Source organism: Cynocephalus volans, chromosome 8, assembly GCF_027409185.1.
Source record: "Cynocephalus volans isolate mCynVol1 chromosome 8, mCynVol1.pri, whole genome shotgun sequence".
NCBI classification, from domain to species: Eukaryota; Metazoa; Chordata; class Mammalia; order Dermoptera; family Cynocephalidae; genus Cynocephalus; species Cynocephalus volans.
The window spans coordinates 42733270-42760638 of NC_084467.1; the positions used below are offsets into that span (position 1 = coordinate 42733270).

General features: G+C 35.4%; 2 protein-coding genes across 2 annotated transcripts in view; one reads left to right on the forward strand and one right to left on the reverse strand.

Annotated features, from left to right (window-relative positions):
- Positions 1 to 26921, forward strand: part of C8H1orf185 (chromosome 8 C1orf185 homolog) — a 44895-nt gene extending 17974 nt beyond the window's left edge. Inside the window, exons 3-5 of the mRNA XM_063105751.1 lie at positions 4869 to 5004; positions 25343 to 25379; positions 26587 to 26921. Coding sequence (XP_062961821.1) covers positions 4869 to 5004; positions 25343 to 25379; positions 26587 to 26921 — 508 coding nt within the window. The remainder of the gene's footprint in view (positions 1 to 4868; positions 5005 to 25342; positions 25380 to 26586) is intronic.
- On the reverse strand, positions 401 to 968 carry LOC134384496 (large ribosomal subunit protein eL21). The gene has a single exon (XM_063106041.1). The coding sequence runs from the start codon at positions 929 to 931 to the stop codon at positions 449 to 451; it is 483 nt and encodes a 160-aa protein (XP_062962111.1). The 5' UTR covers positions 932 to 968; the 3' UTR covers positions 401 to 448.
- Positions 26922 to 27369: the final 448 nt, after the last annotated feature.

Genomic DNA, 27369 nt, shown 5'->3' on the forward strand with positions numbered 1-27369 from the left:
AGAAAGAAGGGCAGTGTGAATAATTTGTAGTAAGAGAGGAAAATAATTATGAGATTGAAGAGGCAGGTAGGGCCAGATCACAGGAATTTGCAGGCTGAAAAAATATGGACTTTGGATTTTATTATTTGTGAAGGTTTTAAACAAGGGAATAGCATTATCATCATAATAGCTGACATTAAGTGCTTACTACATGCTATGCACTATTTTAAGTGCTTTATATGTTATCTCATTTAGGCTTAATCCCATGAGGTAGAAATAATATTATCCCCATTTTAAAGACTCTATAATGTCTCCTATAGCTGATTTACATTTTAATAGCACTTCTTTAAAATTGAGGTGTAATTTACATATAATAAAGTTCATAGATTTTATTTTATTTTATTTTATTTATTTATTTTTTTTATAGTACGGCGGTCTTGACCTTTTATTTTATATATTTTTACATCCATTATGCCATGAATTCATAGGGAATAGGTTCCAACAGCTCAGGCTCCTTGCCATTGGTTCTCACAAAGTGGGCTTCTCTGGGTGGAGCAGGCTGGCGCTTCAGTTGAACCCAGGTTCCTTTCTCTTTTGCTTCCTTCTTTTTCTGATCATTTTCCTTCACGCGTTTGAGGAAACTGTCTCGGCTTTTAGAGTGCTTAATATGCTCAATACGCACATTAATTCTCTTGGCAAGAATCTTGCCCTTAACCTGTTTGTTTACAACAATGCCAACAGCATGCTGGGTAACATTGTAGACTCTTCCAGTTTTACCATGATAACATTTGTGGGGCATTCCTTTTTGAACAGTTCCCATTCCCTTGATGTCTACAATATCACCTTTCTTGTAGATTCGCATGTATGTGGCCAAAGGAACAACTCCATGTTTTCTAAAAGGCCTAGAAAACATATATCGGGTGCCTCTCCTCTTTCCCTTTGTGTTCGTCATTTTGGCGAATTACTGGAAGATGGCGGTTCCGGCCGAAAGGCAAAGTTCATAGATTTTAAGTGTACAGTGATAAATTTCAACAAATATACAACTATGTAACCACCACCCCAGCCAAGATGTAGAACTTTTCCATCACCCAGAAAGTTCCCTCATGCTCCTTTCCACACCCCCCACCTTCTACCTCAGAGGCAACCATTATTCTGATTTCCATCACCATAGATTAATTTAGCCGATTCTTGAACTTCATATAAATGGGATCATATGAACTTTTTATGTCTGCTTTTTTTACTCAACATATATTTTTTAGATTCATTTATGTTGCATTTATCCATGGTTCATTGTTATATTGGTGAGTAGCATTCCACAGTATGAATATACCTCAGTTTTGTATCCATTCTGTTAATGGACATTGGGATGATGTCCAGTTTTTAGCTCTTAGGAAAATGGATGCTGTGAATATTCTTGTATAAATCTTTTGTACACATGTCTTTACTTCTCTTATGTAAGTACTTACAAGTAGAATTGTTGTATCATATGATTCACCTTGTAAGAAGCTTCCAAGCAGTTTTCCAAAGTGAATGTACACTCCCACCAGCAATGTATGAGAGTTCTAATTTATATTTTTAAAAGATATTTCCTACCTTTCTGTGAAGGCCGAATTTTTTTTTTTTTTTTTTTTTTTTGTCTTTTTCATGACTGGCACTCAACCAGTGAGTGCACCGGCCATTCCCATATAGGATCCGAACCCGCGGCGGGAGCATCGCTGTGCTCCCAGTGCCGCACTCTCCCACGTGCGCCACGGGCTCGGCCCTGAAGGCTGAATTTTAATGGAGTAAGAGTGAAAGCAGAGACAAGTAAGGACATTATTGCATAGTCCAGTTGAGAGGTTATGGTGTCTTGAACTAACACGGAAGCAGAGATGAAAAGAAGGGATTGCATATGGGCTGTGTTTTCCAGGGAGAGTCGGCAGGGCTTGTTGCTAGATTGGGTGGAAATGGGGGGATTAATGCTGATGCCTAAACTTTTACCATAAGCAGCTGAGTAGTTGGTTGTGCCATTTACTGAGATGAGGAGGTGATTAGAGGGGGGAGCGGCTTGGGGGTGTGGTGATAAATTAGGAGATGTGTTTTGCATGTAGTTTGAAAGCCTTTTAGATAACCAAGTGGAAAGGTCAAAAGGGCAGTTGGTTATATGTATAAACTCCAGGAGAGAAATCAGGGCTGAAGATTTGATATATAGTGAATATCTAAAGTCATAGAACTGAATGAGACTAACCAGGGAGTGATTGTTGAGAGAGGACCCACGACTGTGCCCTTCACACAACCAACATTTAGAAATCTATCAGAAAAATAGGAAGAATCAACAACATCTGAGAAGAAAGAAAAGCAGAAGGGTGTGGTGTCCAGGAAGTCAACGTTTAAAAATGTTTCAAGAAGGAAGCAGTGGCCAGTTATGCTGAAGGTACTTAAGTTTAGAAAGATGAGGACAGAGAAATGAGTTTTCCGTTTGCCAACATGGATGTCATTGGTGACGCTGATGGACAATTTTGGTGGAGTGATGGGTTCCACCTTTGAGGTGAAAAAACTGAATAAAATGTAGGTATCTCCTTCAAGAAGCTCCCCCCGCCCCCCATGGGGAGGAGCTGATAAATACTGGGACAGCAGCTGGAGGAGAACGCAGGGCCAGGGAAGGTGGGGGGGGGGGTTGTTTTGTTTTTTTCTAAAAATGAGAGACAGACTTGACATTTCCCTCTCTTTCCCATCCTCACTAAATTTGAACTGTCACCAAGTTCTATTTATTTTACCTCATAAATTGCTCAAATCTATTTACCTCTCTTTTACCACCACTACTGCCCCTATCCAAGTTATCATTATCCCCACATACAGCAATGGGAGCTACAGCTGACCCCTCCCCTCACTACGGTCCTTACTTAAGCTCTCCCCTCACTATGGTCCTTACTTAAGCTCTTCACACTTCAGCCGGATATTTTCCAGATGCAAATCTCATCAAGTTACCCTACTCTTCTTTCCCACCCCCTATATTTTAAAGGATTTCCTGTTGCTTTTAGGATAAAGACAAAGTGACGTAACTTTTTCCTTTTATTTGGGTTTTGTGGGTTTTCTTTTATTTTCTTTTTTCTTTTAATTTTTATAATGACGACTTTTTTCTTTTCTTGTCTTTTTTTGTGCGGCTGGCCAGTACAGGGATCCAAACCTGAGACCTTGTGTGCTCTAACCAACTGAGCTAACCAGCCAGCCCAAGAATGACATAACTTTTAAGGGCCTACATGCATACTCCCGGGTTTTGGCTCCCACTTTCCGTCTTGCTTTCTGTGTTTCTGCCCCATTGTCTTCATCTGGCCACTAGGTCTTCATACTTGATATTGTCTCTGCCTACAATATTCTCACTTCCACATCTCCCCTCTTTGACCACACTCTAATAGTTACTACTGTTTCTTCGGATGCCCGGTTCAATCATCCCTTCCCCAGGAAGGCCTTCCCTGACCTCTCTCATCGGGTTCATTCCCTTTGTTACGTACTCACACAATACCAGATAGCTTTCCTTGATAGCATTTTCCACAGTTTAATTTTTCATTTTCTGTGATTATTTTACTAACATCTGTCTTCCTTACAAGTGTTTAAGCTCCATGAAAGCAATGACAGTTTCATGAGGGTAGTGGCTGTGCTTTTTTCCCCACCACTATATATACAATACCCAGCATAATGCCTGGCACGTAGTAAGTACTCAATATTTAAGAGAATCAAATTCAATAAATGAGTGATTCCTGACTGTTAAGACCTCATTATGTAAAATAATATGATCTCTTGGATTAATATGGAAATATTCTAGAACCTCTGAAAGAAGAAATGGCAATCAGCACTACTATTATTATTTGGGGTGTAGAGGGGACAATTGATGAACCTATATTGACATCATTGTCACCCATAGTCTGTAGTTTACATTAGGGTTCACTCTTGGTGTTGTACATTCTATGGGTTTAGACAAATTTATAATGACATGTATCCACCACTATAGTAAAAATCCTCTGTGCTTCATCTCTTTGTCCCTCCTTCCCCCTAACCCATGGGAACCACTGATCTTTTTACTGTTTCCATAGTTTTGCCTGTTCCAGCATATCATACAGTTGGAATCATGTAGAATGTATCCTTTTCAGGAAGGTTTCTTTCACTTAGTAATATGCATTTGTTTCCTCCATGTCTTTTCATGGCTTGATAACTCATTTCTTTTTAGTGCTGAATAATATTCCATTGTCTGGAAGCATTATTTTTTAAATCTGTAAGTTTAGAATGACTATTTGAAACTACATTCTTTTGAAACTACATTCTCTAATACTTAACGTCTTTGATCAGCTAGGGTTTAATTTGCCACTTTGTTATTTTTTAATCCTCTCTCACTTATTGTGGTTTGCATGGATAGTCAAAGATCACAGGTACTCTTCCATTGTAAGTCATTAGTTTCAATTCAGTTACCTTCTTCTCGCTTTTTGCCAGAGATATTATGAAATACCAAAATTGACCAATGAGCAGCATTTTATTCAATTTCCTTTGCCATTAAAGACAAATTTATGAAAAGGCTAGTTAACATTAAAGTAGATTAATTTTCTCATAACCAGAAAGAAGTATATCAAAGATTCCTGGTTAATATTCAAGCTGGAAATATTAACCCCACATAAGTAGCTTAATTTATGTTCTATGAATAAAATAAGTAGCATAATTTACATTCTATGAATAAGATACATGTAATGAAATATAACATATGAGAAGGGAGTACATAGACTGATTTGTGTTTTTCTAAGTAAATATGCTGTAAATACTTATTCTGATTTTAAACCTTTATATATAAATAGTGGAAACAATTTTAATTGGCTCATAATCTAATTCATGTTTAATAATATTCTCTATAAAATATTTTTCAGGGAAATATTTCGAAATTCCAAATTTAAAGCAACTGATGAGAGATGCAGGCAAAGACCATCAAAGAGGAAGATTAAATCTCATTCTCAAAGTGTTTTTATTTCTCGAAATTTTCATACTGGGAAATTCCAGTTACAGGTAGAGTGTAATACTTTATAGCAGTCTTTTCAAATAATTTCTTTTGATATCTTTATTAGCATTGCTGGCTTTAAATTTGAAAGAGTATTCACTGTTATTTTTTAATTTGATGGACAATAGTGTGGATCCAAGTTTAAATTATCTGATCTCATTAGAGTTTAAACTGTAGGAAAACTGAAAAACTACATTTGTTTCTCCATATCTCTAGCCCAACAACCTACTTTCCCTGCATTGGGGTCGTTGTTAGAGATGAAGATAAATGGCATAAGAAAAACTAAAAGCAAGTTACCAGGCTTGTTAAAGGAAAGATTTTTGGAGATAAGAGATACTCAGATAATCTAACCATACCAACTAATTGAAATTAAATTCATTTTGACAAGGATTTATTAAGCCTTTATAATAAAAGCTCTGAGCCCTTCTATAGGGATATTAAGATATGACCACTACCTTCAAAGTGCTTGTGTAGCACGGTTGAGAAAGGCAAGCACATAATTAACTTTATGTGACGTGGTGAGTGTCAAAAACAGTGTTACATGAGACCAGTAGAAATTTAAAACTGTGATATAGCTAAGTAAAATAAATACTTTAGTGGCTTTATAGCATTAATAGATAAATAGTGACAAACTGATAGGATGTCAAAGTTTCACTATACGTCTTGAATATTGAACTCGGTGTTCCTTTATTTGTTTAATAAGCACTTACTGAGTGCTATATATATAGCAGCTCTAGTTTTGATACTGAGGCTTTATAAACAAATAAGATATGAGCCCAGACCTAGATGATCCCAAAGTTAATAGAGAAGAAAAACATATAAACCATTAATTACAACATAGTATGACAAGAGCTCACAAAGTTGAAGGGAGGACAAGGGAGCCTGAACTGAAGAAGGCTTCACAGGGAAAACATTTCAAACTGGGTTTTGACAAATAGATAGAAGTTTGCCAGAAGTAAAGAGAATAAAGGACATCTTATGTTCAAAGGCTTGCAGTTCTGCAAGGAAGCAACATATTCAGTAAAAATGTTATGTTTGAAGCCTAATATTCATAGAAGGGAGTAATAGAAAAAGACTCTGGAAGTGAGATTATGATGACTTCATTTGCACCCTAAGGGTTTTGGATTTCCCACCATAGGCTGTCAAGATCAACTGGAGGCCTTCTAGGAATATATGGTCAAGAACATAGATCACACAGATTTGAATCATTGCTGTACTGAAACTAGCTATGTAGTCTTAGCAAAATTACTTAACTTCTGTGTGTGTTGCCTATCTGCAAAATGAGGATAATGAGTTGTTGTGGGATTTAATGAGTTAGTGTGTGAAAAGCATTCAGAATAGTGCCTGGCCACATATTGGGCACCAAAGAAAAATACTGCTACTAGTATTACTGGAATGTTTTAAGCAGGCAAAAGTAAAGACCAAATTAATTCTAACGATTATTAGCTCTGACTTTCAAATGAAAGATACTTTGAAATAGAGACCTCATTGCAGAAAAAAAAAAATTGTTTCTGTGTATATATTTTAATTTATTGAATACCCATCACATGCTAGGCAGTTTGCTAGGTACTAGTGATGCCATCATATTTAATTATGGTTTCACACAAATAGAAAATTATAAAAGTGTGTCATGGGTAATTTTAATTAGGTAGTTTATTCATTCAACAAATATGTAATAAGTGCTTATATGCCAGGCATTGTTCTGGGCAACTGGGACTTTGGTGGTGAGCAAAGAAGACAATAGTCTCTGCTTGTATAAAATCTATAGTGTAGTGGGAGAGAGAAACAATGTGCAAGTAAACACAACATATTATTCAGGGTTCTATTTTTAATTACTTTTTAATTGACAAATAAAGTTGTATATATTTATCATATACAGCATGATATTTTGAAATATGTATATATAATCGAATGGCTAAATTGAGCTAATTAACATATGCATTACCTCACATACTTACCGTTTCTTGTGGTGAGTAGATTTTTTAAAAATACCACAAAAAACGGTATGTGAGGTAATGCATATGCATATGCATTTTTTAAAAAATCTACTCTCAGAGATTTTCAAGAACAAGGACAATACATTTGTTATTAACTATAGTCACGATGTTGTGCAATAGATCTCTCAACTCATTCCCACTATCTAACTGAAATTTGGTACCCTTTGACCAACATCCCTCCCTCCTCCTTCGTGCCACCCCCCACACCTTGGTAACCACCATTCTACCATCTGCCAGTATGTGGCTTGTTCTGATATCTCATTCTGTTGATATCTCATTGTAGATTAATTTGTATTTTTCATTGTAGTTTAATTTGTATTTTCCTGCTAACAAATGAGGTGATTGTCCAATGAACTCTCATTGGCCATTATGGCTTCCTTTTATGTAAAATGCCTGTGATCTTTTACTTCTTTTTGTATTAGATTGTCTCTTTATGATAACACTTTAAAGAGTTATTTATTCTGGATACCTAACCCTTTTTCAGTTATGTTAATTTTTATATCTTCCTCCATTTTGTGACTTTTCTTTGCACTATTTTTATGGTGTGTTTTAATGAACAAAAATTTCTTTAATTTTTAACAAAACCCAATTTCTTAGCCTTTCCCTTTATGATTTATTCTTTCCTCCCTTACTCCAAAGTCATAAAGATACTCTTCTGTGTTGTCCTCTAAGGATTCTATTGTTTTGCCTACATATGTCTTAATCCATTTAGAATTGATTTTTGAGTTGGTATAAATAAGAATATAATTTTGCTTTTTTATATGTGTTTGCCACATATCCAGTAGCATTTACTGAAAATCTTTTGGGATTTTTAGGGTAACTGCACTGTAGTTTTAGATCATTTTGGAAAAACTGATTATTTACAATGTTAAATCTTATAACTCATAAATATTAATACCTGCATTTATATTTGTTCTCTATAAACATAAGCTTTATAATTAACTTCATAAAAACCTTATGTATCTTATGTTAGTTTTTATTAGTGGAAAATTTATGTTTATGCTTTTGTGATATGATTTTTAAGTAAACCTTTTATTTTGGAATAATATTAGAATTATAGAAAAAATAAAATAAAGTTCTTTTATTCTCTTCATGCTGTTTACCCCAATATTAAAACCTTAAGTTACCACAGTACATTTATCAAAACTAAGAAACCAACATTGATACATTGCTATTAAACGCCAGACGTTATTCATATTTCACCAGTTTTTACACAAATGTACTTGTGCTATTTCTGGACCTAATCCAGGATACAACATTGCATTTGTCTCTAGTTTTCTCTGCTCTGTGACTGTATTTCAGTCTTGCCTTGTTTTACCTGATCTTTACAGTTTTGAGTACCAGTCATATATTTTGTAAAATGTCCCTTAACTTGGATTTGTCTAATGTTTTTCTCATTATCACCTTGTGATTATAGATTTGAGGGAAGAATACCACTGAACTGAAATCTGATTTTTAAAATATGTTATTGATGTATAATTACCTGTAATAGAATACAAAGATCAGGTTGTAGCACCAAGGTCAGGGGTTTGGATCCCCATACAGACCAGCCACCAAGAAAAAAAAATGCAAAGACCTTAGATATTTCACTCGATGAATAGCGACAATTTTATATAGATCCAACCAACACCCCAAACAAAATATGAAACATTTTCATCATCTAAGAAAATTCTGTCATGTTCCCTTCCAGTCTATTCCTCTGTCCATCCTAGGTATCAACTTTCTGATTTCTGTCAATAAGTTTTAGTTTTTATCTGTTCCTAAATTTCATATAATTGGAATCATGTATTGGACATTTGGGTTGTTTTTGGTTTTTGACTATTTTGAGTAAGGCTGCTGTTAACATTCATGTACTTTTAGTGAATGTATATTATCATTTTTCTTGGGTAAGTACCAGCATGGAACTGCCAGAGCTTGAGTAGACATATGTGTGATGCTATGAGAAACTGCCAAACAGGTTTCCAGAGTGGTTGTAAGTTATTTCACTCCCATTAGCTATAAGTGAAAGTTCCAGTTGCTCTGCCTCCTTGTCAACATTTGTATTGTTAGTATTTGAATTTTAGCTATTTTAATGGATGTGAAATAGCATTTAAGTATGTTTTTAATTTACCTTTCCCTTCTGGCTAAAAATGCTGAGCACCTTTTCATGTGCCCATTGGCCAGTCATATATTTTCTTTTGTGACCTGCCTGTTCAAAACTTTTGCCCATTATTTAAATTGGATTGTTGGTTTCGTTCTGTTTGCTTTTTAAATCAATAATTTGTAGGAGTTCTTAATACAACATGGATGCAAGTCTGTTGTCAAATTATGTTATAAATGTTTTCCCAGACTCTGGCTTCTCTGTTTATTTTTATAATGGTATTGTTTGATCAACAGAAGGATTTAATGTTGGTGAAGCTCAATCTGTGATTTTTTTATTTCAGAAGAAATTTGTAACCTGTTTAACAAATAATACACAAATTTATCTTACTGAAGTTGCAAAAATATTTTCCTGTGTTTCCTTTAGAATACACTATAGTGTTGGGTTTTATGTTTAGGTCTATGAGGTAGAGAGGTCAAGGTTTGTCTTTTTCCATGAAGGTACTCAGTTGTTCCAGAAAATGTTGTTTAAAAGACTTTTACATCTCCATTGAACTAGTTTAGCATTCTATCGAAAATTAAACAACTATATATGTATTGCTTTATTTCTTGAACTCTCTATTCTTTTAAGTGAACTATTCGTCCTTAAACAACACCATCCTGCCTTGATTACTGTAGCTTCATAGTGAGTTATGGAACCAAGCATTATAAGTCCTCCAACTTTATTCTTCCTTGTTTAAAAATGTTTTGACTATCCTAGGTGCTTTGTTTTTCCATATGATTTAGTAAGCAGCTTGTTTACTTCTTCAAAAAGGCCTGCTTAAATCTTTATTGGACTGGCATTGAACCCATTAATCAGTTTAGAGAGAATGGACATCTTAACGTCGACCAATCCACAAACATAGTATTACTCTACTTTTATTGAGATATCTTTTAATTTAAATTAAATGTATTTATTGAAGTCTTTCAAAATTTTTATATTATAGCTTTCAGTCTAGAGGTCTTTCACATTTATTATATTTTAATATAAGTATTTTATTTTATGTGACTGTAAATAGTATTGATTATTAAATTCTATTTTTCTATTGTCTGTTGCTAGTGAATATAAATACAATGATGTTTTTATCTTATTCCGAGTGAATTCCAGATCAAGAAGTTGCTATAAAAATTACAAAGATATCCTGAGTACCCATAGCCCATTTCCCTCAAGATGACATCTTATATAGGTATACATACAAAAGTATAATTTATATTTATCATAACTATATATTATCAAAACCAGGAAATGATATTGGCACAATGTAATTAACTAGACTATAAACTTAGATTTTGCCAGCTTTGCATGTACTCATTTTTTGTTGTTTTTGTGTATAATCTTATTAGATTTCATCATATGTGTACATTTATATAACTACCATCACAATCAACATATAGAACTGATTTATTACCACAAAGGTACTACAACATGCTACCTTTTATAGTCATTCCCTCCCTCCCTCCTAACCCCTGGCAACCACTGATCTGCTCTCCATCTCTATAATTTCATCGTATCCAGAATGTTATATAAATGGAGTTATATAGCATGTGGCCTTTTCGGATTGGCTTTTGTTCACTCAGCAAAATATCCATTTTAGTCATTTCAGGCTACCATAACAAAAATAGCATAGATTGGGAGGTTTAAACAACATACATTTATTTGTCACAGTTCTGGAGGCTGAGAAGTCCAAGAATCAAGGTACTGGTAGATCTGGTTCTAGCAAGGGCCCATTTCCTGATTTGTAAATGGTCTTTTTCTTGCTGTGTCCTCACATGGTAGAGAACAGAGAGAGCGAGAACAAGTTCTCTTCTTATGAAGGCTCTTCTCTCATTCATGAGGGATCTACCCTTATGACTTAATTATCTTCCAAAGGCTCTACCTCCTAATATCAATACATTGGGGTTTAGGATTTCAGTATTTGAATTTTGGGACACACAAACATTAAGTCCATAATAACCTCCTTAAAATCCCTCCAAGCTGTTGCATGTATCAATAGTTTGTTCTTTTCATGGCTGAGTAGTATAACATTGTGTGGATATATCATAGTTTGTTTAAACATTAACCCATTGAGGGATATTTGGGTTATTTCCCGTTTGGGGCTATTACAAATAAAGGTAATATGAACATCCATGTACAGCCTTTCTGTAAACATAAGTTTTTATTTCTCTATTATAAATGCCCAGGAATTCAGTTGCTAGGTCATATGGTAAGAGTATTTTTAAATTTTTAAGAAACTGCCAGGCTGAATACCAGAGTAACAGTACCATTTTACATTCTCACCAGTACCGTATGAGAGATCCGGTTTCTACACATCCCAGCAGCATTTGATACTATCAATATCATTTATTTTAGCTATTTAAAAATATTTGTAGTGATTTTATTTGCATTTACCTAGTGGGTAGTGATTTTGCACATCTTTTCATATTTTTATTTACCATCCAGAGTATGTCTTCTTCGGTGAGGTGTCTGTTTATATCTTTTGTACATTTTCTAATGGTATTTTTTTCTTACTGTTGAATTTGAAGAGTTGTTTGTATAATATGGGTATGAGTTCTTTGTCAGATATGTGAATTACAAATATTTTCTCTCATCTGGTGACTTGTGTTTTCATCCTCTTAACAGAAATTTTGAAAAACAAAAGTTTTAAATTTTGTTTATGTTCAATTTATCCATTTTCCTTTTTGTTTCATGCTTTTGGTGTCATGTTCAAGAACTCATAGCCTACCCCTAGCTCACAAAGATTTGCTTCTATGTTCTCTTCTGAAAGTTTTATAGTTCTATGTTGCTTTTGTTTTATATATAAAACAGCTTTATTGAGATATAATTCACATACCATACAATTTGCTTATTAATAATATATAATTCAGTGGTTATTAATATATTCATGGAGTTGTAAAACCATCACTATAATCAATTTTAGAACATCTTTATCACCTCAATAATAAACCCCATAGCCTTAGCAATTGTCTCTCCCCCAGTTCCTCCCAACCCCCTCAGGCCAATAATCTACTTTCTGTATCTATATATTTGCCTATTCTGAACATTTCTTATAAATAAAAGCATACATTATATGGTCTTTTGTGTGTGGCTTCTTCCACTAAGCATAATGCTTTGAAGATTACCTGTGGTGTCAGTACTGCAATGTTTTTGATGGCTGGATAATTTCCATTGCATGGCTATACCACATTTTGTTTATCCACTCATCAGCATTGGACATTGGTTGTTTTCACTTTTGGCCTATTATGAATAATGCTGTTATGAACTTTCATGTACAGGTGTTTATGTGGACATATGTTTTAATTTCTCTTGGGGATATAGCAAGAAATAGAAATACTGAATCATGTGGTAACTCTATGTTTAACCTTTGAAGAACTGCCAGACTATTTTCCAAGGCACCCGTACCATTTTCTATCTCCACCAGCAGTGTATGAGAATTCCAGTTTTCCACATCCTTGCCAACACTTCTATGATCATTCTTTTTTATTATAGCCATCCTAGTGGGCGTTAAGTGCTATCTCATCATAGTTTTTATTCTCATTTTTTTAAAGGTTAATGACATTGATCATCATTTTATTTGCTTATTGGATATTTATATATCTTTTTTGGAGAAATGTGTTCAAATCCTTTGTCCATTTTTTTTTTATTAGAGTTATTTGTCTTTTTTTTTTTTTCAGGGCCATGAAAATTTTATTTGAGATTGAACACAGTAAACTTGAGACAACTTTTATATTTTATGAGAGATGGAAGTGTGAGTTAAATAGCATTCATCATAAGCCCTCATTGTAATTATTTGTCATTTTATTGTTGAGTTGTAAGAGTTCTCTTTGTGTTCTAGACATAAGTCCCCTGTTAAATATATGATTTGCAAAATTTTTCTCCCATTTTGTGAGTTGTCTTTTCGTTTTCTGATGGTGTGCTTTGAAGAAGAAAAGTTTTTAATTTTAGTAGATTCAATATATTTTTTTCTTTTGTGGCTTGTACTTTTGGTGTCATATCTGAAAAAAAGCATTGCCTCATCTAAGGTCACAAAGATTTATGTCTATGCTTTCTTCAAAGAGATTAACAGTTTTAGCACTTACATTGAGGTGTTTGATCTTTTTTGAGTTAGTTTTTGTGTATGGTGGGAGACATAAGGGTACTTCAAAAACTTCATGGAAAAATAGAATTAAAAGATAATATGAATCCTTCCACTAACTTTTTGAAATACCCTCATAAGTGTTCAACGTCACTTATTTGCATGTGGATATCTAGTTGTCCCAGCATCATTTGTTGAAAAGTCTATTCTTTTCCCATTGAATTGTCTTGGCACACTTGTCAAAAATCAGTTGACTGTTAATGTGAGCATTTATTTCCGGACTCTCAGTTCTATTCCATTGATCTATGTCTCTGATTATACCAATACCACATAGACTTAATTACAGGCATGCCTCATTTTATTGTGCTTCCCTTTACTGTGCTTCTAGGTATTGCATTTTTTATAAATTGAAAGTCTGTGGCAACCCTGGGTCGAGCAAGTCTATCTGCCCCATTTTCCAACGACGTGTGCTCTCTTTATGTCTCTGTGTCATGTTTTGGAAATTCTCCTGTTTGATAATTTAAAACCTTTTAATTACTGTTAAGTCTGTTGTGGTGATCTGTGATCAGTGATCTCTGGTGTTACTGTTGTAATTGTTTGGGGGTACCACAAACCCTGCCCATATAAGATGGTGAACTTAGTCCACAAATGTGACTGCTCCACTGACCAGCCATTCCACAGTCTCTCTCCCTCTTCTTAGCCCTCCTTGCCCCTGAGACACAACAATATTGAAATTAGGCCGGTTAATAACCCTATGATAGCCTCTAGGTACTCAAATGAAAGAAAGAGTCACATATCTCTCACTTTAAATCAAAGGCTAGAAATGATTAAGCTTAGTAGTAAGGCAGTTCGAAAGCCAAGATAGGCCAAAAGCTAGGCCTCTTGTGCCAAACAGCCAAGTTGCAAATACAAAGGAAAAGTTCTTGAAGGAAAATAAAAGTGCTACTCCGGTGAACACACAAATGATAAGAAAGTGAAACAGCCTTATTGCTGATATGGAGAAAGTTTTAGTGATCTAGATAAAAGACCAAACTAGCCGCAGCATTCCCTTAAGCCAAAGCAAGGCCCTTAACTCTCTTCAATTCTTCGAAGACTGAGAGAGGTGATGAAGCTGCAGAAGAAAAGCGTGATGCTAGCAGGGCTCGGTTCCTGAGATTTAAGGAAAAGAAGCCATTTCCATAACAAAAGTCGGAGGTGAAGCAGAAAATGCTGATGGAGGAGCTGCATCAAGTTATCCAGGACATCTAGCTCAGATAATTGATGAAGGTGGCTACCCTAAACAGCAGATTTGCAATGTAGATAAAACAGCCTTAAAATTATTAGAAAAAGATGCCATCTGGGACTTTCATAGCTAGAGAGTAGAAGTGAATGCCTGGCTTCTAAGTTTCAAAGGACAGGCTGACTCTCTGGTGAGGGGCTAATGCAGTTGTTGACTTGAAGTCGAAGCCAGTGCTCATTCACCACTCTGAAAACCCTAGAGCCGTCAAGAATCGTGCTAAACCATCCACTATGTGTCCCACATAGAAAACAAAATGTGCTCTGTTAATGGACCAACAGAGACTGGATGACAGCACAACTGTTTACAGCGTCTTTTACTAAGTACTTTAAACTCTTTAAAGTTTTACTAAGTACTTTAAGTACATGTTTTACTAAGTACTTACAGTACTTTAAAGCACTTTACTAAGTGCTTTAAGTGTTGATACCTACTGCTCAGAAAAAAAGATTCCTTTCAAAATATTATTGCTCGCTGACAATGCACCTAGACACCCAAGAGCTCTGATGGAGATGTACAAGGAGATTAACGTTTTCAGGCCTGCTAACACAATATCCACTCTGCAGACCAGGGAGTGACCTCAACTTTCAAGTCTTATCCTTTAATAAATACATTTTGTGAGGCTGTAGCTACCAGAGATGCTGATTCCTTTGATGAATCTGGGCAAAGTAAATTGAAAACCGTCTAAAAAAGAGTCACCATACTAGAGACCATTAAGAACATTTGTGATTCATGGGAGAAGGTCAAAATATCAACATCAACAGGAGTTTGGAAGAAGTTGATTCTAACCCTTATGGATGACTTTGAGGCATTTAAGTCTTCAGTGGAGGAAGTAACTGAAGATGTGGTGGGAATAGCAAGAGAACTAGAATTAGAAGTGGAGCCTGAAGATGTGACTAAATGCTGCAATCTCATGATAAAATTTTAATGGCTGAGAAGTTTCTTCTTATGGATGAGCAAAGAAATAGTTTCTTGAGATAGAATCTTCTGGTGAAGATGCTGTGAACATTGTTAAAATGACAACAAAGGGTTTAGAATATACACAAAGTTAGTCAATAAAGCAGTGGCAGGGTTTGACAGGAACAACTCCAATTTTGAAAGAAGTTCTACTGTGGGTAAAAAAATGCTGTCAAACGGCATCGCGTGCTACAGAGAAATCTTTTCTGAAAGGAAGAGTCCATCGATGCGGCAAACTCCATTGTTGTCTTATTTTGAGAAATTGCCACAGCCACTCCATCCTTCAGCAAACACCACCCTGATCAGTCAGCAGCCATCAACATAGAGACAAGACCTTCCACCAGCAAAAAAGATTATGACTCAATGAGGGCTCAGATGATTGTTAGTATTTTTATCAATAAAGTATTTTATTTTTAACTGCAAGAAGCTGTGATTTTTGCTCTGGTATAAATAGCACATCTGGAACTGCAGCTGCAATTGGCATCATCACTTAATAAGTTTGGGATAATTAGCTGTCGTTTTCTTCAACCCATCTGGCTTTGGCACTAACCAAATGGTAAGTTTAAATAAGGACATAGCAGGAGTCACCACCACTATATATCTCAAATACTTGATGGTGACATCAGTCTTTGCAATTCCACAAAGAATAAGATTATGTTTTTGGTTTATTATCTTTACTCTCAGAATCAGTTTTGGGACTTATGCTTGCTCCTTTCTACCATTAGCCCTCATTCCATGAATTGGGGATTCTATTAGTTTTATTTTACTTAGATTTTTTATTTATTATTTATTATTATTTACTTTTTACATTCTAAGATGTTGTTGCAGAGCTGTTGGGCAGAGGGAGAGAGCAGAAGGGGGAGGAACATAGGGTGGAAGGAGGAGGAAGGAGCAGGGGAATGGTCGAGGCCCATGGCACCCCCCTTATTCTGGCAGGGAAGCCTAAGGGGCTTCCAGTGGCAGCTTGGTTGTTGCTGCACTGGGTGCAAATTTTGGGAGGGCATGGCTGAGGGCCTTGGCTGCCCCCTTCCGGCCCTAGTTTGGGAGCCCATGGCACTTCCAGCAAGAGCTCAGTGGTTGCTGCTGGGCTGGATGCAGTCACTGAGGAAAGTGGCTGAGGCCGATGACCCTCCCCACAACCCATCTTGGGAGCCCAGGAGGCTTCCATTCCTCTAAGTTTTATAGGTTCTTTGGTGGTGTTAGACCTTTACTGGTTAATAAGAGAACTTTGTCTCTGACCTATGGGTATTTTGTTTTTTCTTTCAGTTGTGTTGGATTATTTGCTGTTTCCACCACTTAAACTCTGCACTGGAACCAATTTGCTGTCTTTTGCTTACTTCTAAAATGGGGGAACTTCCTGTGGGGACCAGCACTTGAGCCCTGTGGTTGAACTAAATTTCTGCTTTGCTGCTGATTCTCTAAAGAAGGATTTTTGTGCAGCTTAGGTTTTAATTGTTGACCTTGTAAACACTTCCAGGTCTTGTGAGGTCCAATACCCTTTGTTGTGTGGGAAACTCTGGTTTGGGCCTGAGTCTTTTCAGCAAACTGCACCTCCGGCAGTTCTATATTCCTGACAGTCTCCACTGAGTGGTCCTGTGCTGATTGGAGGGCAGATCAGCTGTCCATGCTGTTCCCCAGTGTCCCCCTGGTGGGCCCGTCTCCCCCACCACCCACACTCCAAACACTTCCCATGGGGTGGGCCATGTGCTGGCCCCTTGCAATGACTCACCAGCCTCTGAGTGGCTCCTTTTTTCAGTTGTCTGTTGCTCCTTGCTCCCATGTGGGTCCATGGAACCCTGTCGGTGGTCTTGCTGGCCTGGGAACCACCAAGGTCTTCTTCTTCCCTGCAGCTTCCGAGCAACTTCATAGAAAGGGCACCACTGCAGCTTTTGCCAGCTCTTGCTCCATGTGCTCACCAGGGCCACCTTGAAGTGGCCAGGGCTAGAAACAGTTGGAGCGAGTCTATTCTTTCTCTCATCGTGGCTTGTCCTGCTTTCATGAACTCCATAGGTGGCTCTCCTCCTCTCACCCTGAGCTCTAGAGTCCCAGCTTGGCTGTAGTTGCTTTTTAATAGTTGTAAACTGGTTGATTGTAGGAGAGGGTGACAATGGGTGCCATTTATTCTACCATCTTGTCTGGAAGTCCAATAAAGTATTTTTTAATTAAGGTATGTACATTGTTTTTTAGACATAATGAACACTTAATAGACTATGGTATCATGTAAACATAACTTTTATATGCAGTGAGAAACCAAAAAATTTGTGTGACTCTCTTTATTGCAATATTTACTATCTTGTGGTGGTCTGGAATCAAACCTACAATATCTCTGAAGTATGCCTGTATTGTTTGTAGCTTTGTAGTAAAATTTGATATCAGGAGTATGAGTCCTCTAACCTTTTTCTTCTTTTTCAAGATTGTTTTGGCTATTATAGTTTTACATTTTACATTTCTATCTTTGAAACCTCTTCAGTTAATTTTTGTATAAGGTTTAGGTCAAGGTTTATTCTTTGTGCTTTGGTCTAATTGTTCCAGCCCTATTTGTTGAAAAGGTTTTTCTTCCTTCATTGAATTGCTTTACACCTTTGTCAAAAATTTGTTAGGCATATGATGGAGTTTGGATGTATTGTCCTCCCAGAACTCATCTGGAAATCTGATCCCCAATGTGGCATTGTTGGGCACTGTTTGAGTAATGGGGGCAGATCCCTCATGAATGGGAAATGCTATGCCTGGGGGTGGAGTAGTGAGAGAGTTCTCGCCCTATTAGGCTCTGTTAGTTCCCACCAGAGCTGGTTGCTTAAAAGACCGTGGCACCTCCCTGCTCTCTCTCTTGCTTCCTCTCACCATGTGATCTGCTTGTACCGGCTGCGTGCCTGCCACTTTCTGCCATGAGTAGAAGCAGCCTGAGGCCCGTGCCAGATGCAGCTGTCTCAGAATCGTAAGCAAATAAGTCTCTATTCTTTATAAATTACCCAGTCTCCAGTTTTACCTGAATTATCCATGCAGTCAAGCTCCCTCGTCCTACAGCCAGCTATGAGAGAAACAAGTCACTCAATCTGGGACTAGTTCACCAGGTTCACACAACTGCTGTTCCCTGCTGAGGCAGTTTTTCCTCCTCCTCCTCCTCCTCCTATCTCCATTTTTGTCAGTGGTGAGAGCAACTGTAGATGTCTTCTGTCTTATGAAGGGCTTGTCACTTTCTGGAACTAAGTTTATTTTGTAAAAAAATATATATATATATTTCTTAGCTTATTCATGGTGTTTGGGTCATTAGGGTGAGAGCAATAGTCTTTTACAACTTTCTACATATAAATAAAAAGTAAATTCTGATCAGCCATTGATTGTTGGGAAGTAGAAATAGTCATTTCCTTGCTGGTGTATAGAAATTTTATTTACCTTCGCACACTATTTCTTTTTGGTTTTTAGATTGCGATAAAATATACATAAAATTTACCATTTTTACCATTTTTAAGTGTTCATTTCAGTGGCATTAAGTATGTTCACATTGTTGTGCAACCACCATCCATCTCCAGAACTTTTCATCTTCCCAAACACTGTCTCTGTTAAACAATAACTCCCCATTTTCTCCTCCCCCCAACCCCCGAAAACCACCATTCTACTTTCTGTCTCTGTTAATGTGACTACCCTTGGTATGTCACATAAGTGGAATTATAGGTTATTTGTCCATTTGTAACTAGCTCATGTTACTTAGCATAATGTCCTAAAGGTTCATCCATATTGTGGCATGTGTCAGACTTTCTTTCATTTTTACGACTGAATTAATATTCTATTGTATGTATATACCAATTTTGTTCATCCATTCATCCATTGATAGACACTTGGCTTGCTTCTACCTTTTGGCTGTTGTGAACAATACAGCTATGAACATGGCTTACAGATATTTGTTTGAGTTGCTGCTTTCAATTCTTTTGGTTATCTACCCAGAAGTGGAAGTACTTGATCATATGGTAATTCTATGTTTAATTTTTAAAGGAACTGTCAAACTGTTTTCCACAGCAGCTGCATCATTTTGCATTCCCACCAGCAGCTCACAGGAGTTCCAACTTCTCCGTATGCTTCTTAGCACTTGTTATTTTCTGTTTGTCTTTTTTTTACAGTAGCCATCCTAACGGGTTTGAAGTAGTATCTCACTGTGGGTTTCATTTACATTCTCTAATGGTTAGCGATGTTGAGCGTCCGTCCATGTGCTTTTTGGCCATCTGCATATCTTTGGAGAAATGTCTATTCAAGTCCTTTGGATATTTCAAAATTGGGTTGTTTTGTTGTTGAGGTGTAGGAAATCGTTATATATTCTGTATATTAATCCCTTATCAGATACATGATTTGCAAATATTTTCTTCCATTCTGCCAGTTGACTTTGTTGATAATGTCCTTTGATGTACAAAAGATTTTAATTTTGATGAAGTCCAATCTATTTTTTCTTTTGTTGCCTGTGCTTCTGGTGTCTTATCTTTACATTAATTTTTATATCCAGAAATCTTGCTATATTTGTTAATTATGATCATTTATTTTTATATTCTTTTGGCTTTTAAATGTAGACAGTCATATCAACTGCAAATATTTTGTTTCTTCCTTTCCATTTTTATGCCTCTTTTTTGCCTTATCCTGCCAACTAGAATGTCTAGAAAAATGTTACATAGAATTTGTGATTACAGATACCCTTGTCTTGTTGCTGATCATAAAAAGAATACTTTCAATATTTCACTATCAAATTTGATGTTTTGAAGATATTCCCTTTTCTATTTGGCTAAGTTTTTGTCATATCCATAAAATTAGTGGATATAAATTTTATCAATTTTTCTACATCTTTTGATGTGATCATATGATTTTGTTGTCTCACATATTAATGTAGTGATTTACGCTAATTGATTTTCTACTGTTAAACTATTTTCCCTTCCTGAAATAAACCTAAGCCAGTCACTGATGTCTTTTCTTATATTGATTATTTGATTGGCTAATATTTTATTTATAATTCTTACATGTTTGGACATGAATGAGATCAGCCTCAAATGTCCTTTCTTATAATGTTCTATCAGACCTTGTATCAAGGTTGTGCTAGGCTCATAAAATGATTGGGCAGTGTCTCTTATTTTTCTGTACTCTGGAATAGTTTGTGGAAGATTGAGGCTGACCAGTTAGCTGGATTGGTTAGAGCATGGTGTTATAACACACCAAGGTCAAGGGTTTCGATCCCCATACTGGCCAGCCACCAAAAAAGAAAAAAAAAGATTGAAACTGTTTCTTGACTGGCCGGTTGGCTCAGTTGGTTAAAACACAGCCTTATAACACCAAGATCACTGGTTCAGATCCCTGTACCACCAAGCTGCACCCCCCCAAAAAAGATTTAATGTAAGAAAAAAAAAAAAGAACCTATTTGTTTCTTGGATGTACGGTAGGCTGGGATTTGAACTTAGCAGGAAAATATTTCACTATTGTATTAATTACTTTAGTGTTTTTTATATAGAATACAATATAAATTGTGACCCCCTAGAGTAATGCAGTTGCTACCATTGTCCTAGAATTTCATCCTTTTTTTAAAACTTGTACAAACCATTATTATTATTTCTGTATAAGTCAGCTTTTTCTCAGTAACACTGCAATAACAAACAAACCCCAAATCTCAGTGGCTTATAGCAACAAAGGCAATTATTTCTCACATCCCATATCATCTATGGGTCAGCAGTGGTTCTACCTAGCATGTCTTTCATTCTGTTATCCAAGTTGAAGGGATAGTATATCCCCTGGAACATCCTTTTTTTGTGTGGCAGAAGAAGAGAGCTATGGAAACACACCCGTTGTTTCTTAAAGCTTCTACCTAAAAGTGGTTACTTCTGCTTGTATTTTATTGGCCAAAGCAAATTTCTTGGTCAAGCTTAGTGTCAATGATGCAGAAAAGTATAATAATACACTCTTCCACATACAGGTATCATATAGTCAATGTTTATTTAGATTTACTAACAAATTAATCACTTTCTTTGTCTTTTATACCTTGCACATCAAACTGTCATTCTGGGATGATTTTTCTTTGTGTCCAAATTATGCCCTTTAGAATTTACTATAGGGATATTTTTTGGTGCCAAATTCACTGTTTCATTGGTCTGAAAATGACTTTATGTTACCCTACTTCTTTCAATAGGTTCTAAGTTGACAGTTATTTTCTTTCAGTAACATGAAAATAATCTTTGTCTTCTGGCTTTCATATTTGCTATTGAGATGGCTACTATCAGTCTAATCATAGTTCATTTTTGTTCAATTTTTCTAATGTATCTCAGGCTTGGATTGCTTTATTTATTTTTTAATCTTGATTGTAATTTGTTTAGCTCTTTGAATCTGTGGATTGGTGCTTTCATCAATTTTGTAGAATGGATATTATTTATTCATCAAGTGTTTGGTAGAATTCACCAGTGCAGTTCATCTGGAGTTTCCTTTGTGGAAAAGTTTTTAAGCTACAAATTCAATTTCTTGATAGATATAGGGCTATTCAGGTTATCTATTTATGCTTTAATGAGCTTTGGTAATTTTTGTCTTTCAAGAGATTTGTCCACCTCAACTAAGTTGTCTAATATATTGGCATATAGTTGTCCATAATATTCTCTTGTTATTCATTTAATATCTCTGGTATCTATAGTGATATCCTCTCATTCACTTCTTTTATTGTTAATTTGTGTTTCCTTTCTTTTTTCTCCCTAACCAATCTGGCCAGAGTTTTATCAATTTTATTGATCTTTTCAAAGTACCATATTTTTGTTTCATTGATTTTGTTTGTTTTCTATTTTCTATTTTATTGATTTCTGCTCTTATTTGCATTATTTTCCTGAGCTCAGACTTTTAATACGTTAGCTCCACCCAGTTTAAAAGGATCAGTGACCATTGCCCACCAAAAATAACTTACTGCATCTCAGTAGGGAGAAGTAAGGGATGTGATAAAAGAATAAAAATATTTAAATAAAATGAATTTTCCTCTAGGAAAGAGAGGAATGGGAAGAAGTCTGCTGAAATTTTGCTATGATCACCAGATGTGTACGGTGATATTAGGAAGAGAAGATCAAGTACTTATGATTACCACTGAGGTACTCCAAACTTTAGAGGTTGAGCAGTACCCAGTGTGGTTGAAAGAGAACCAAGAGATGTCCCAAAAGCCTGGTAAAGAAAGTGTTTAAGAGGTGGGAGTTATGAACCATGTCAAATGTGTGTATGTGTGTGTATTTATTTTTTCTGGATCATTGGAGAGTAGGTTGCATATTATTCTCCTTTCCTCTTTAATACTTCAGTGCACATCCTTATAATGAGGATATTCTCTTATGTTACTATGATATAGTTTTCAAATTCAGGAAATTTAATATTATTCAATATTTTTGTATAATTTACAACACATATTTCATTTTTCAATGAAAAGAAAACAATAATTTCTTTTATAGAAGTTTTTCCCTCTAGAACAGGATCCAGTCCAGAATCACATTTGCACTTAGCTAACACATCTCTTCAGTCTTCTGTAATCTGGAGCAGTTCCTCAACCTTGCTTTGTCTTCTATGATATTGGCATTTTTGAAGAATACAAGCCAGTTTTTTAATAAATAATGCTGTTGCTCAGTTTGGCTTTCCTTGTGATCAGATTCAGTTTATTACAAACATCACAATGTTTGTCTGTCCTTAATTAGTGACTTTAGTTTGATCACACAATCAAAATAATGTCTGTTTTTGCCCTACTGCATTATTCTTATTTTGACACTTGCATTTAATAAGTAATCTGTGTGGAGACCCTTTGAAACCATGCAAATACTCTCTTTATCAATCTTTACTTTCTAGCTATAGAAATGATTCTTGCCCGAGTCAATCTTTACTAAGCTGTAGCAAAAGATGATTTTCCAACTCCACCACTCTCATCCACAATTGTCATCTGGTTTTCTACTATGAGGAAGAGGCTCTCCCTTCCTCCTTATTTTGTTTGTTATCAGTATAAACTCATGGGTTTCTATCTTACTCAGCAGATTATAATCCATTACTACCATTATTTTGATGCTCAAATTTTCCCCAATGTAATCAGTAGGTACCCCCTCAGGATTGTGCCTTGTCTTTTTGATATGTTCCCACCATTTTTAATAGTTGGAATAATATCCATCGTATTAATATCTATGTGTCATAATGCATGTAACTATTTCCTTACTCTTGGAATTTTAAATTGCAGGTTTTAAACAATGTTGGATGAACATTCTGATAACTGAATATTTATACAAAATCAAAATTATTTACTTCACATAAATTTCTTGAAGTGAATTTGTTTAATTTTCTTCGAAAAAAAAATTCTACCTGTTTACATGTAGCAATATATAAGAATGCCCATTTTCTTATTCCCTTAATTTGGGTGGAATGTTATCAGGGGGCTGGTCTGTGGCTCACTCGGGAGAGTGCGGTGCTGATAACACCAAGGCCACGGGTTAGGATCCCATGTAGGGATGGCCGGTTTGCTCACTGGGTGAGCGTGGTGCTGACAACACCAAGTCAAGGGTTAAGATCCTCTTACTGGTCATCTTTAAAAAAAAAAAAAAGAGAGAGAGAATTTTATCAGTCTAGGGCCTTACTCTTTGGTTCCCAGACCAGCAGTATCAGCATTACCTGGAGGAACATATTAGACATGCAGAATCTCATACCCCACCCCAGACCTACTAAGTCAGAATTTGCATTTTTTACAAACTCCCAGGGTAATTCATACGCACCTTAAAGTGTGAGAAGCAATATTCTAATGTAATTTACAGGAGTCACAAAATGAATTGGTCCTAAATCCAGACAAGGTAAGTTCAGGAAGCGCATACTGGCATTTATTAATAAAAGGAGAAAGTGACAAAGAAGTAAAGCCGGTTTTGAGAAAATCGTTTACGCGATAGAATGCATATGTGTATCCTAAGCAAGTCTTTTTGGGAGCCAGGACAGTGCAGTTCAGCACAGAGCACTAACGCCTTTTCCCCAGAACACAAAAGAGGATGTTAGGATCTCTCCAGCTTCATCGTCGCCCACTCTATCCGAAACACTCTATTCACTAGTCCATCATTTATCTAGAGGTCTAAGGAAAACCTGATTTAGAATCACTTGCAGAGTGTTACAAAGCATAGTCCCACTCCCAGAGAATCTGTTTCGGTAGGGTCTGCCAAGAATCAGCATTTTAACAAGCACACCAGGCAATTCTGAGGCCGTAAAGTTTGAAACTACTACACCACTGTACTTCCCAGAACACATCTGGAATGTGTTGTTTAAGCAATGTTTTATTTGCTTTAAAAGAACATTCCCCTTTTTAAAAAGGCCTTCAGCCAGAATTCACTTTTTTGTTATTGTTGTTGTCAGTGAAATAATGAGTAAGTCTAGGAATTCTAATTGGTTTTAAGCCCTCTCTAGTTCTGACCAAGTGACTCTAAGTTAGTGAGGGTGGAGAGAAATAATCCTGTTTGAACCATTCTTCACGCTTTTATTCCCCATCCTGGAGACTGCCTTGTTGGACCAATCTAAATTCTTTTCAGATGATACCTCAACATTTTTTCTTTTGTAAATAGATTTTGGTGAAAGAAATTCATATTGTGGGAAAAAAAAATTTCCATCAAAAATTTACAATGCTAAAATTTATTACTTATAGGGCCAGCCCGTGGCTCACTTGGAAGAGTGTGGTGCTGACAACACCAAGGCCATGGGTTCGGATCCCATACCAGTCATCTTTAAAAAAAAAAAGAAAAAATGTATTACTTATATAAATCAAATATGTCAAAGAAAATATATAAAAGCTATTCAGGTTTTTATTCTTATTCTTTTTCTTTATTTAAATATGTGAGTATGTTTAGCTATTCTTTTTCTTTTCTTTTTTTTAATATGTGGGTGTAAGACTATTCTGTTTTTAAAATACAAATAACATTTTTTTTTAATGTAGGAGGGGCAAAGGAAAAAGGAAGCAGCACATAAAAAAGGTACTTTTCCTCCATAACTTATTAGAAGAAATTTTAATCAACTTATAGTAATTCACATGTTAAAGAATCAAGAGGCTATCCTAAATGTTATCTAAGTATTTTAAATGACACAAAAATTCAAGGGAATTTTAATTTATTAGTATGTGATGAGCATGTATCTTTTAGAAAAACAAAACTTGCAATGTTATATCTTAAATTAAAATGTGAAATTTTAATTTTTATCTCTTATTTGTATCGAAAGGTGTCATAATCAATGCCACATAGTAATGCCTAAGGGTCAAAAAAAAATGAGTTTTTGTAACCCTTTAGATATTGTTTAGTATATCTTATTACCTCAAAACATTACTTCCTGCATAATTTTAGAAATGTTGAATATAATATATAATCAGGTACTTAAAACAGCTTTAACAAATAAGTGTGTAAAATACAAGTTCATATGTAAAACATTATAAAAGGTATTTTAGGATATTATAAATGTGATGCTTTCTGAAACTTAACATTTTTTAACACCAAGTGTGAAACCTAAATAATATAATGGGAAAAGCATGAGATTTATAGTAATGAAAATCTAGGTTAAAATACATTTTGTATCTGATTTGTGACTGGTCATTACTCTAAATCTCAGTTTCCTCTTTTGTGAAGTGGTACTAATAATAATTGCCTCGGAGAATTGTTGAGAGGATAAATGAGATATGGAAGTATATCAAAATGCTTTGTAAATAGTAAGGCTCTATAAAATGTTTGTTACTATATTGATATAAAGCCAACCCATAGACCCTTCCCAATGTGGTCCAAACATTTTGATATCTGCCTGCTCAAGGAGGCATGCATTTTTTAAATGGATTTTCAAAATGAGGCAATATTTAGCTATAAATAGGTAACAAACTATCTGATTTTTCTGATTTTAAGGAACATTTCAGAACTGAGATTTCTAGCCTAATTAGAATCTTTTCCTGTTAAAACAGATTGATTTTATTTAGAATAGACTTTTGCACTCTTGATTATCATGAAAATATTGCTAATTCTCATTTACATATTTAACATTGTACAGATGACAGAGCAACTCAGAATTTTCTTTATAGCATTATCCTGTCCATTACAGCCCTAAAAAGAGTCAGAATTTTAAAAAGAAACATTGTCCTTAGTATAAAGATTTGACTCATGGATATGTACTGTTCATAGTAAATTTTATTTTATTTTTTTGCAGCAATTAAAGATCACTCTAAAGACGAATTCTGCCTTGCAACAAAAAAGGTCATTTGTGACTCCCCAGAGACTAGCTCAGCAACAAATTGCAGCAGCTTATCAACATTACCACCTGACTCTTACTACAGCCAAAATATAGAAACAGCTGATGACTGGTTTTCTGATGATTCTCTAGTGAAAAAGAACTCTTCAATGCCTTTTCTCAGGGAACCTCTAATGGAGAAAGTATTTTCATACCTATCTACCATTTCATTAGAAGATTGTACTGAAAATGCACCAAATATGACACTTCATGATGACCAAAAAGATGACGGCACTAAGGAAATATTTTCATGAAGAAACACAGAGGTTGAAATACAAAATCTTCCATGTAATATTGAATGATTTTTTTCTTTTGAAACCCTGTATACACTGAAATCAGGTAAAGTTAAAACTGAATTACCTGCTTTGGGATCTCTTAACATGTCCGCGCTAATATTGCTTTTCTTGTTCTTTACCATAGAGTTCTCCTACTTCCTTGCTGGTTCTTATTTCTAGAAACAAAATTACAAGAAGAACTAGAGTGATCATGAACATTAAGCTTAACTCTTTGTATCTTATCAAAAGACATGATAAATAATTGGAATGTATTTCAACATACAGGAGAAACACTTTAAGAATTCTTCAGCACAAATGTAATATATTTTTTAATAAAACATCACAGCATTTCCTTTCACTTTTGACATTTTCAGTTTTATTTCAGTGTGGGTGGGACTGGGTGGAATACCTCTATTAGCTTTTCTGA